Source organism: Salvelinus alpinus, chromosome 7, assembly GCF_045679555.1.
Source record: "Salvelinus alpinus chromosome 7, SLU_Salpinus.1, whole genome shotgun sequence".
Classification (NCBI taxonomy): domain Eukaryota; kingdom Metazoa; phylum Chordata; class Actinopteri; order Salmoniformes; family Salmonidae; genus Salvelinus; species Salvelinus alpinus.
Window position 1 is genome coordinate 9,754,989 of NC_092092.1, and position 13,351 is coordinate 9,768,339.

Here is a 13,351-nt window from a genome sequence, read left to right on the forward strand (position 1 = left end):
TAATCTGATCCTGGATCTGTGTTTTAATTCGCGACGAAGTTCTCCACCAGAGTTTTGATGCGTGTGGAGGCGGAGCCAAACTGTTGGATCCGCGCGCTTCGCTCTAGGTCGCAGAGGGATTTGGCGAAAGATATGTCCTCCTAACGCAGGGACAATTCAGGCGAATTATCTTTCAGGAATTGTCTGTCTGGCGCGAATGACAGGATTTTATTTACTGGAAGCTAAATAAGATTTAACTGAATAATGTCAGTTAGACTTTCAATAATGTATCTAAACGTTGTCTGGATTATGTGTTGCCAGTAGCAGCATAACTTCTTCATACAGGCAGATTCCATTGAGTCTACAAGCACCTGACTCGCTGAGCACTACACCCTGGCTTCAACGCTTCACCAGTCCAAGGTCAAGGACCGCATAACATCTGTCAACATTTTCTGGTGAGTTTGTATTTTCCCTCTTCGTTCAGGTATTATTGAGTGGTCTTGCAAGACCACAAATCAAAAAGCACTTGATTAGGTGAAACGTCCGGGGACCCGGAGGAGAGATTTGAAAACCACTGATCTGTTTATGTTTCAAGATAGATGGGTACACCTGCTTGTCATTAGTAGCCTATATAGCTGGCTATCTCAGGTTTGTTTTAAGGCCAGTTTGTTTCACTAACTACAGGGACGCAATCTAGCTAACAACACTGTGTTTAGTTACAAATGTTTCTACATGTGTCTCCCTCATGGACAGCTGCTGATTTAAACTATGATGTGACGTTATGACACCATCTAAACCAGGGTTTCTTAAACTCTGTTTGATTAAACTCCGTTTTGTTTTTTGCCCTAACACTACACAGCTGATTCAAATAACCAACTCATCATCAAGCTTTGATTATTTGAATCAGCTGTGTCGTGTCAGGGCAAAAAACGAAACGTGCAGGGGGGTGTCGAGTTTGGGAAACCCTGGTCTAAACTGTGAGTACTGGGCTTGGTGTCAATCCATAGGACAGTAATTTGCTAGCTGGCAAGCAAGGTGCCTGACCAGTTTTAAATTAGTGGCTCATCATGGCACGAATGAAAGGCGTTAAGCTACTATTAGCTGGTCGGGCTCCCGAGTAGCGCAGCGGTCTAAGGCACTACATCTCAGTGCTAGAGGCGTCAATACAGACCCTGGTTCGATTCCAGGTATCAGGTACCAGGTATCACCAGGTATCACAACCGGCCGTGATTGGGAGTCCCATAGGGCAGCACACAATTGGCCCAGCCAAGTTCAGAGATCATATAGCCTAACTTCTGAATGGAGTTAAAATGGTTTCATGACTGCTTCCTTACATGATGTCATCTCCCTTCACATAAGTGTAGCCTAAAATAGCACGATATTATCATCAAAGCTGATGTGATCTGATGTGTACAATAACCTATCACAGTGTTGTATAGGCTAGATGTAGTTAGCCCCTCAACCTGATGGTAAACAGAAGCCCTGCTGTAGACAGAGACACCAATAACAGCTCCTCCTTCTAACTCGTTGTTGTGCCATTATGTCCCAGCACAAGCTTTCAGAAGAATGGGGGAAAAAATGTCATTGAATGGGATAGAGTAAAATAGAAAGAATAGATTATTGTCCTTGTGAAGGAAAATTATTTGCCAGGTGACAAAGAAAAAGTACCCACATTCAGTTGTCATGACAGATTTTCTTTTGTCATTATACAAATGAAAACGTATTTGTCACATGTGCCAAATACAACAGGTATACAACCTTACAGTGAAATGCGTACTTACAAGCCCTTAACCAACAATGCTTTAAGAACTTAAAAAAGATAAATAAACAAGTGTTAAGTAAAAAATTTAAAATAAAGTAACAAATAATTGTACAGCAGCAGTAAAATAATAAGCGATGCCATATACAGGAGGTACTGGTACAGAGTCAATGTGCGGGGGCACCGGTACAAAATGCAGTCTGTTTATTCTAGTCTCTCTTTCTCTCTTTTTTCCAAATCAAGTCAAATAAACTCTCGCTCTCTCTCAACCCCCTTCTGTCTGTCTGTGTTTATTTCTCCACTTTTTCTTTTCATCACTCATTTGTTTTTTCCCAGAAGATCTCCTGTTTTAATTGGGGCTGGGTGGCTACAGCTCTGTGTTCGTTGTCTGATGTGCCTCATCTCATTCACTTGCAGCTGCACACAAACCCCCCACCAAAATGTTTTTTATTTTTATATAAAGTACCAGTCAAAAGTTTGGACACCTCATTCAAGGGTTTTTCTTTATTTTTACTGTTTTCTACATTGTAGAATAATAGTGAAGAGACAAACTATGAAATAACACATATGGAAACATGTGGTAACCAAAAAAGTGTTAAACAAATCAAAATATATTTTACATTTTAGTTTCTTCAAATAGCCACCCTTTTCCTTGACGACAGCTTTGCACACTCATGGTATTCTCTCAACCAGCTTCATCTGGAATGCTTTTCCAACAGTCTTGAAAGAGTTCCCACGTATGCTGAGCACTTGTTGGCTGCTTTTCCTTCATTCTGCAGTCCAACTCATCCCAAACCATCTCAATTGGTTGAGGTCGGGGCATTGTGGAGGCCAGGTCATCTGATGCAGCACTCCATCACTCTCCTTCGTGGTCAAATAGCCCTTACATAGCCTGGTGGTGTGTTGGGTCATTGTCCTGTTGAAAAACAAATGATAATCCCACTAAGCACTAACCAGATGCGATGGCGTATCGCTGCAGAACGCTCTGGTAGCCATGCTGGTTAAGTGTGCCTTGAATTCTAAATAAATTAGTAACACCAGCAAAGCACCCACACACCATCACACCTCCTCCATGCTTCACGGTGGGAACCACACATGCGGAGATCATCCGTTCACCTACTCTGTGTCTCACAAAGACACGACGGTTGGAACCAAAAATATCATATTTGGACTCATCAGACCAAAGGACAAATTTCCACCGGTCTAATGTTCATTGCTCGTGTTTCTTAGCCTAAGCAAGTCTCCTCTTCTTATTGGTGTCCTTTAGTAGTGGTTTCTTTGCAGCAATTCGATCATGAAGGCCTGATTCACGCAGTCTCCAATGAACAGTTGATGTTGAGATGTCTGTTACTTGAACTCTGAAGCATTTATTTGGGCTGCAATTTGAGGCTGGTAACTCTAATGAACTTATCCTCTGCAGCAGAGGTAACTCTTGGTCTTCCATTCCTGTGGCGGTCCTCATGAGAGCCAGTTTCATCATAGCGCTTGATGGTTTTTGCGACTACACTTGAAGAAACTTTCAAAGTTCTTGAAATTTTCCGTATTGACTGACCTTCATCTCTTAAAGTAATGATGGACTGTTGTTTCTCTTTGCTTATTTGAGCTGTTCTTGCCATAATATGGACTTGGTCTTTTACCAAATAGGGCTATCTTCTGTATACCTCCCCTACCTTGTCACAACACGGATTGGCTCAAAGGCATTAAGAAGGAAAGAAATTCCACAAATTATTTAACAAGGCACACCTGTTAATTGAAATGCATTCCAGGTGACTACCTCATGAAGCTGGTTGAGAGAATGCCAAGAGTATGCAAAGCTGCCAAGGCAAAGGGTGGCTACTTTGAAACAAATTAAAATATATTTTAGATTCTTAACACTTTTTTTTTTTGGTTACTACATGATTCTATATGTGTTATTTCATAGTTTTGATGTCTTCACTAGTATTCTACAATGTAGAAAATAGTAAAAATAAAGAAAAACCCTGGAATGAGTAGGTGTGTCCAAATGTATGACTGGAACTATATATTTATTATTATAATTTAAAAAATGCTTTTTTTTACCTTTTTCTCCTGGATATTTTTTATCCCCTTAGTGCTGCTGCATGGCTTTGTCCTCTGTGATGTAGCATTAAGGGAACGGGATTAAGATGCAGTCACTTCTGCCTTCTACGACGCATTCCTAATGTCACCCTAATCCCTATGTTACGTACTACCTTAGGAGAATTGGCAATTGGAGTTCCAGACAGCTCCAAGGGAGAAAAAAAAACAGTTGAGGGGAAAGTGGAAGGAGTAAAGGAGATGTATTCCGGCATGGAATGATCCTCAGGTAACCATGGTGGAAGAGCTTCCTGAGTGAAATAATGGTTTTAGAATGACACCATCCTTAATTAGTTTGTAGTAACAACCTGTAATAACACACTTATACCAATAGAATATTTAGAGGGGATTTCATCCTTGATAAAGTCATTTTTGTTTATCATTTACATTGCTGTATACTTGGAATGTAGTTGAGTACTAGCCTAGCAGTGCATTGGCTCCACACTGAGCTTTGCAAGTGGTTTCATTGAATGGTAGTAAATTCTCAGCTCGTGAAGGCATGTCTCTGTTTTCTAATGGCAGGTTCTACTGTTCCAGGTTGGCGGACACAGAGGAGAACCCGAAACACACCCAGCCCTGAGGACAAGTAGACTACGCGACACACCCTGCCCTGAGGACAACTCCAGAAATACTGCATTTTAATTTAGACCAGGACAGACAACAACCAGAACCCCACACACAAACACACTCTGGAAACAAACCGACCAACAAAAAGGCAGAGGAACAACAACCAACTACCCCAATTTATCTCACCATCTCACCCAGCTGGTGCCTAGGCTCACCCAGTTAATAACAATGGTCTGGTCTGTTCCTATCTGATTGACACAGACTGACTGACTGTCTGGCTGGTTTGGGTGTTTTGTGACGCTCCTCTATACGTTCATCATCATTGTATCTGATTTTGAAGAGCTGAAGGACCCACCATGCACCTGACTGTGTGAAGTTGAGCCCTCGACTGCCAAGGACCACAGACTACTGACCTCGTAAGGGCCGTGTGTGCTCACTGGCCGCTTGTGTGGTGGTCGATCATGGGTAAGGAGCAGGACCTCCTGGTGGCAGTGAAGAGTGGAGACATCCTCCTGGCCCACAAACTCCTGGCCAAGGTCACATACAACAAAACCAGTGAGTACCTAGACACACACACACTCACCTGCTTTCCCGTTCAATTCCTGATGCTGCCTGTGTTTGTTTTCAGAGCATGTGTATCTGTTGGCTTGATGTAATGCACAGCAGAGGATAGTATGGGAGATTGAAACGGTGATTGCCCGTCCCTTATTCGAGTGGTACTATTCTCTGTATCAAGGGAAACTTTTTTTAACATGGCAGTATCAGGTTCAACCATCCACCACAACCAGTGATCGATTTAACGGTCAGACAATTTGAAGTTAAAATGAGTCAAACCCCACAACAACATGACTTAGTCTCCAAAAACAAGACGCTGGTACTAGGGCTGTGATTGTCATGGAATTTGGGATGACATTAATTGGCTGGCAACGTGACCGCGGTCACCGTAATAACCGTTCAGTGGGGGGACGTATCCTCTCCTCTGCTCTTGACTGCCATAGAAATGGAATGAATAGAATGGGCATCCCCATTCAAGTCAACAATGTCATAATGGGTGGACTGGAGGCCATTGCGAGTGTACCCATAGAAGCAAAGCAGGAGGTAAAAATGCTAAAATATGTGCTATGATTTGTTCATTCAACTCAACTGGCATTCCAAAAAGTTAATTCCATTGCACGAGCCACATCACTTAACATCATTTGAATGAACATTCTACATTACCATAGAAATGATTGCATCACAATACAAGGCAGCCATTGCTAGTGTACGTATGAGGTTCCAATTTCATTCTGTTTCTATATGTGTGCTGCTGCTGCATTGTGGGGGGTGTTGCCTAGGCAACTGAAGACTAGTTTGCTGTTTCAGCAAGTAGCAACAATGTTTCATCACGTTGTTAAGAGTCCATGTTACCGCAGCAACAGACTCAAACCGCACGAATACCCGGCTGTTCGTTCCACACAATTGTATAATTTTTGGTATTTTTTATTTTCATTACGGTGTTCATCCATAACCATTGGTTACACGGTTATATAGTAGTTGTGCCAGCCTTAGCTGGTACAGTACAATACATGTCTCGAATGCCACCATATTCCCTATATATTGCACTACTTTTGACCGAAGTCCCCTGGTCAAAAGTAGTGTACTGTATAGTGAATAGGATGCCATTTGGGATGCACCCTCCGTGTGGGTTTGGAGCTTCAGTGTTACTTATTTGTATAGATTCCTGTCAAACAGATCGCAAGATTAGCCCAGCGTATCATTGTTGCTAATGACAGTGTTCTCCTTAAACCCTTCCCTCTCTCTGCGAAACTTCTTTGTTGCTGTTATCTGCCTGTGCTGTGCTTTCATCATGGCTGCTCTGCTCGGAGGCAGGCTCAGAGGAACACGGGCTGCTCTGCTCGGTGGCAGGCTCAGAGGAACAAGGGCCTGGCAGAGACGCATGGCATGGGGTTAGCGTTATCCCTACACATCATGACACGCTGCTAATGCCTTTCAACAGTCAAACACTTATGGGCTAAATGTTTCAAAGCTCTGGAAAATAAATTATAGGCCTAGTTGTTGCATTCATTTCTTCATTTGCTGTGCGATTTTATTTTGCTTCACCAACTTTCTGGATGTAACTCTACCCTGAATGTAAAAATAGGCTTCTTTCTGGTGCGTTGCAATGCTTGCTTTACGATCCCTTCCCAACGATGCAGAGTATTCAAATAAAAATAGTAACACAAGGAATAAAATACACAGTGGAGCTTTTATACAGGAAGTACCAGATCAGTGTACAAGGTATTTGAGGTCGTACATGAAGGCAGGGTAAAGTGACTAGGCATCAGGATAGATAATAAGGTATTTGAGGTAGATATGTACATGAAGGCAGGGTAAAGTGACTAGGCATCAGGATAGATAATAATAAGAGTCAAATTAAAAACTGAGCAGCAGCAGCAATTGATCTGCCAGTGTGCGTATGTGTGTGGGTGTTTGTATGCACACTGAGTACTCCAAACATTAGGAACACCTTCCTAATATTGAGTTCCACCCCCTTTTGGCCTCAGAACAGCCTAAATTCATTGGGGCATGGACTACAAGATGTCGAAAGCGGTCTACAGGGATGCTGGCCCATGTTGACTCCAATGCTTCCCACAGTTGTGTGAAGTTAGCTGGATGTCCTTTGGGTGGTGGACCATTCTTGATACACAAGGGAAACTATTGAGGGTGAAAAAACCCAGCAGCGTTGCAGTTCTTGACACCGGTTCTTGACACCGGTGCGCCTGGCACCTACTACAATACCCTGTTCAATGGTACTTACCTTGTTTGTCTAGCCCATTCACCCTCTGAATGGCACTCATAGGGCTGTTGTGGTGACCATATTTCCGCCACACCGGCAGTCAGGAATCATGACCGTAGTAAAATTCCACGTGACCATTGAGTCCTCTAAAGCAGAACCCAACTTGCTAATAGCTATCAGGTCCTAATTACTTGGTACTCAGCTATTGTTCCTCTAACCACTCTGACATCCAATGCAATTGATAATCACATCAAACACATATCATCAAAACAGTAGGCCTACAGTACCTCACTATAGTACTTTTAAAACTCACCTCACTGATGATCAATTTGAAGACAGAAGTTCAACAGCAGGTTGAAACTGGGTGTAAAACATGGTTGTTGATGTTTCAAATCCTAACACAAGGAAATGGACAGCGCTTTCTAAGGTGATGATTCATTAGAAACACCCATATTAGAGCTTATGCATAGGCTTATGAGCACACGCACAATTTATATTTTTTATTGTGCTGTTATGCAATACATTGCCTACTGCATATTACGCATGGCAGAAAAACATAAAACCAAACAGATTTTAAGATGTCTTTGGTACATTATTGGTCTAGCCTATACTAAATTTAAAAAAATGGAGTAATCTCCTTTTGAGTTGTGGACTGTATTATTAAGTATATTGGATGGACTGGTTACCTTACCTCTCCAACAGGTCTATCCATGAGTCTGGGAGAGAACATATAGCCCAAGGCGATGCTGTTGGTTCATTGATTGTGCAGGGTGGCGTACAATTAGCCTACAATTAGTGAATTTGTATTTGATTATGAATGGCCTAGTAATAGGGCATTTAAAAAAATAAACATAATTTATAGGCTGACATTACCTTTTTAGCTACAGAATATCTCACCACCGTGAGTTTATTTCTCCTTTATTCCTTTCTCCAGCACGCAGAGGGGCTGTCGAGTTTTGTGATATTAGTTTCGTTGCGAAAACATGTTACTATCGATGTTCCCGAACACAGATTTTATTTGGTTTCACAAATTAAGCACTGAGCAGAGAGACCTGCCTCCTGTCGGGGCAGAGAGAGTATGCTCCTCAAACAGGAATATCACCTGTCGGGGCAGAGAGAGTATGCTCCTCAAACAGGAATATCACCTGTCGGGGCAGAGAGAGTATGCTCCTCAAACAGGAATATCACCTGTCGGGGCAGAGAGAGTACGCTCCTCAAACAGGAATATCACCTGTCGGGGCAGAGAGAATACGCTCCTCAAACAGGAATATCACCTGTCGGGGCAGAGAGAGTACGCTCCTCAAACAGGAATATCACCTGTCGGGGCAGAGAGAGTACGCTCCTCAAACAGGAATATCACCTGTCGGGGCAGAGAGAGTATGCTCCTCAAACAGGAATATCACCTGTCGGGGCAGAGAGAGTATGCTCCTCAAACAGGAATATCACCTGTCGGGGCAGAGAGAGTATGCTCCTCAAACAGGAATATCACCTGTCGGGGCAGAGAGAGTACGCTCCTCAAACAGGAATATCACCTGTCGGGGCAGAGAGAGTACGCTCCTCAAACAGGAATATCACCTGTCGGGGCAGAGAGAGTACGCTCCTCAAACAGGAATATCACCTGTCGGGGCAGAGAGAGTATGCTCCTCAAACAGGAATATCACCTGTCGGGGCAGAGAGAGTATGCTCCTCAAACAGTGGTTGATTCGTGGAGTGAAGTAAGTGTTATTTATTTCTCAGCTGCTTCTATTAAACACATGCTCCTCTATAAAACCCAAGTAGCCTACAAAACGGACCAATGGGAAGGCGTGAGGCCTCCATTCGCTATTGGAGTGCATACAGATGACGTATTATTTCCCCTGCCACTGTTCTCATCTATTTCATACTGGTCTTTTTCTAAATCTAAACAAATGTTATCTATTAGTAAAGACAAGATTAAATTGAGAGTAGTCTGATTGGTGTAAATATGATCACCTGATAAGAACATCTGTTTGGCAACCAACGGAGCGCAAGCTTTTTTTTTGTTACTTTCTGAAATCGTCAATAGCAACCCATATATGTTTTGATTTCTAAAACATTCTAAGGTTTGTATCATTCACAACTAAAGTTACTAAATAACTCAATCTAGCATATAGGACCTGTTTCAAATTATCACTTTTATGCTCAAAGTAGCCACTTCATATGCGCGGTCGCTCCGGAATGGGGAAAATTATCCTTTCTATTTTATTCAGTTAAATTATATTCTTCTTACTATAAAATCTTATAAAATAAAATGGCACAGGACTTAAGCATATCTTGTCGGCTAAATGAACAAGCCTATGGAATGGCGCATAGCCAGATAACATAGGCCTTGAGTAGGCCAACTCATATTCTGTTCTTCTGAAATGCATCGTCTTCATATCATGTTTCTTTAGAACCGACTAAAATAATGGATTTATTGTGATAGTGTGTATTAAATTGATTTGTTAGACTTGTTTAAATGTAGATGTTCCAATGGCGCACGTCAGCGGCTTGTATTTGTGGAGGCCTGGAGATGCTAACAGTGTTTGTTAATTAACTGTCAGTTACTGTGAGACCGGCAGTCTTTTGCATGACAATAACCGGCTGACAAAAGTGGATTTAAAAGATGACGTCAATAAGGGATCATAGCTTTCACCTTGATTCACCTAGTTATTCTATGTCATGGAAAGAGCAGGTGTTCCTAATGTTTTGTACAGTCTAGTGTGCGTGTAGTAGAGTCAGTGCAGATACTTCCTGTACCATTTAATTGACTATTTAGCAGTCTGGCTATTTAGCACTCTTATGGCTTGGGGGTAGAAGCTGTCTCGGAGCCTGTTGGTTCAAGAGCTGATGCGCCGGTACCATTTGCCAGATGGTACTACAGTGAACAGACTATGGCTTGGGTGGCTGGAGCCTTTGGCAAAATCTCGGGCCTTCCTCTAACACTGCCTGATATAGAGGTCTTGGAAGGCAGGGATGCTTGATACTGGTGTTGGAGTCGTGCGTGGCTACACAGTTGTGGGTGAAAATTGATTACAGGAGGGGACTAAGCACACACCCCTGAGGGGCCCCCGTGTTGTGGGTCAGCGTGGCGGAGGTGGTGTTGCCTACCCTCACCACCTGGGGGCGGCCCCTCGAAGTCAGTATCCAGTTGCAGAGGGAGGGGCTCAGTCCCAGGATCCTTAGCTTAGTGATGAGCTTGGAGGGCACTATGGTGTTTAAACGCTGGAGGTAGTCAATGAATAGCATTCTTACGTAGGTGTTCCTTTGTCCAGGTGGAAAAGGACAGTGTGGAGTGCAATAGAGATTGTGTCATTTGTTGGGGCGGTATGCTAATTGGAGTGGGTCTGGGATGATGGTGTTGTGAGCCATGACCCGACTTTCAAAGCATTTCATTGCTAGAGATGTGAGTGCTACGTGGCGTTCTTGGGCAGAGGGACTATGGTCTGGGTCAGGGAGAAATTGAAAATGTCAGTTAAAAAAACTTGCCACCTGGTCAGCACATAGTCTGAGTAGGCGTCCTGGTAATCTGGCCTCGTCATTGTTAACCTGTCTACACTACGGGACAGAAATAACCTATAGGGAGGTCAGAGACCTGGCAGTGTGGTGCCAGGACAACAATCTCTCCCTCAACGTCAGCAGTACAAAGTAGCTGATTGTGGACTACAGGAAACAGAGGCCCGAGCACTCCCCCATTGACATTGACGAGGCTGTAGTGGAGAGGGTCCAGAGCTTCAAGGTCCTCTGTGTCCGCATCACTAAAAGCCAATTTATACTTGATCAGGAAAATGTGGTTGGAGGCTTCGTATGGAGGGTGTGACGCAATTGCGTAGCCTGCGGAGGCATACAGAGGCATCGCTGTGCACATCACAAATGTTGTGACAATGCGGAGGGCTCCGTATAGCTCCGCATTGACATGATTGGTTGGTAGGTGAGGGCGGGTGGGAGGTCCTGTATAAACACACAACTCACTTCCTTGACCACTTTCTACACAAACGGTTCTGCTCTGCTCCAAGAAGCACAAAAAGTAGGTTTGCTCTGACAACACCTCTTCCCCTTCTGGAAGTTGAAAAGATTTGGGATGGGCAGACCCTTAAAAAGTTCTACAGCTGCACCATTGAGAGCATATTGACTGGCTGCATCACCGCTTGGTATGGCAACTGCTTGGCATCCAACCATAAGTCCCTACATAGGGTAGTGCGTACGGCCCAGTACATCACTGGGGCCGAACAGTGGCACGGGAAATAATACGTCATCTGTATGCACTCCAATAGCGAATGGAGGCCTCACGCCTTCCCAGTGGTCCCTGCCATCCAGGACCTATATACTAGGCGGTGTCAGAGGAAGGCCCTAAAACATTGTCAAAGACTCCAGCCACCCAAGTCATCGAGTGTTCTCTCTGCTACTGCACTGCAAGCGGTACCGGGGGGCCAGGTCTAGGACCAAGTGGCTCTTGAACAGCTTCTACCCCCAAGCCATAAGACTGCTGAACATTTCAGCATAAGACTACCTGTACTATTTGCGTTGACCCCATTTCAGTTTTTTTTTGTTGTTGTTGTTGCACTGGCTCTATTTACACTAACTTGACTCACCTACACACTACACTCACACCAACACATACACACACACATACTACACTGACACTCCCAACACACACACACACACACACACACATACTATACTGACACTCCCAAAACACACATACTACACACATACAACACACACTCACACTACATATGCTCACACAAAACACACACAATGTGTCCCTTCCCAATGTCATCACCATTGACGATACACACACATACAGTACCAGTCAAAAGTTTAGATACACCTACTCATTCAAGTTTTTATTACATTTTTTACTATTTTCTACATTGTAGAATAATAGTGAAGACACCAAACTATGAAATAACACATATGGTTACCAAAAAATGTAGTAACCGAAAAAGTGTTAAACAAATCTAAATATATATTTGAGGTTCTTCAAAGTAGCCACCCTTTGCCTTGATGACAGCTTTGCACACTCTCCCTGTCATCACCATTGACCCTAGTAGAGGGGTTGAGGATGTGGTCAATGTGAGGTCGTTCATCAGTGCAGTAGTGTTGTAAGACGGCTGTCCCTGTCCTGATTAGTGACTACTGAAGTTGAATTGTATGCCTATTGATTAAGATGTAAAGGCTCTATTTGTAAGTACGTGTGTGTGCGCGCGCATGCGGTGGTCCTGCAGTGGGGTCTTGTCAGGACCAGCCTCAGTATCAGGGCCAACCTATAAGTTATATTGTTGCCATGGCGCCCTACTAGCAGCTATTTTTAGTTTTTTAAAATATTTGAGTTTTTATTGCATATCTGGTGTTTTTGAGCCACAGATTTGCAGATTGACTGGCAGGTTAACACTTTTTTTTGTCTTGGTTAGCTAGCTAGCTTTTGTTTTGAAAAATTAATCTGGACACAGCGCCACATTTTTGTTTCACCTGGCTGCCAATTCCTGATCTTTTGAGAACATAATTTGAGGAGTGGCCTGAAGCGTGAGAGGAATGGGAGGTGGAGGAATACAGCAGTGCTGAGGCTTGTAGTGAGGACGACTGGCTACTATTCTGAACATTGTGTGGTGATCTTTCTGGCGCCCAGAGCTCTGTTACACAGAGTGGAAGAGGAGAAGTCCAGTGGCTATAAGACTCAGGCTGGTTCCCAGACTTGCCCTCCTACAAGTTCATCAGCAGACTCCATCGCCATCATGATCCTCTACATCTTCGGAGGATGCAGCTTTCAAAGACTTAGCCTCTATTGGTCAAACTGTCATGATATTTTCCATGTCTTTTTTTTTTTGCTCTTGAGCTTTGAGATTCTATGAAAAGCGCTGTAGAAATGTCATCATTACTTTAGCCAGGCAGATGGAGAGAGACCACCAGAGCACTGACTGGACTCAGGGCTGGAGGAGGGGTCAGAGGTCACGGGGTTAGAGGAGGATCAAGGACATGGGGTCAGAATGGTCAACAGGAAAGACGTAGGTCTCTTACGGGGATGTGACATCATATAATTTTGGACGACAGTAATTGACCAACCAAATGACCGCGGTCTTTGTAATAGCTGTTCCGCACTGCATGTGCTGCCATAGAAATATAATGAGTAGAACAGGCGTCCCCATTCAAGTCTTTACATTTTTATTTTATTTTTTATT

The 13,351-nt window shown here is 43.4% G+C and overlaps 1 protein-coding gene across 1 annotated transcript in view; it reads left to right on the plus strand.

Moving 5' to 3' along the window:
- The first annotated feature begins 4,787 nt into the window (after window positions 1-4,787).
- Window positions 4,788-13,351, plus strand: part of LOC139580400 (caskin-2-like) — an 89,429-nt gene continuing 80,865 nt past the window's right edge. The window contains exon 1 of the mRNA XM_071409032.1: window positions 4,788-4,954. Within this exon, the coding sequence (XP_071265133.1) occupies window positions 4,861-4,954 (94 nt within the window). The 5' untranslated portion in view covers window positions 4,788-4,860. The remainder of the gene's footprint in view (window positions 4,955-13,351) is intronic.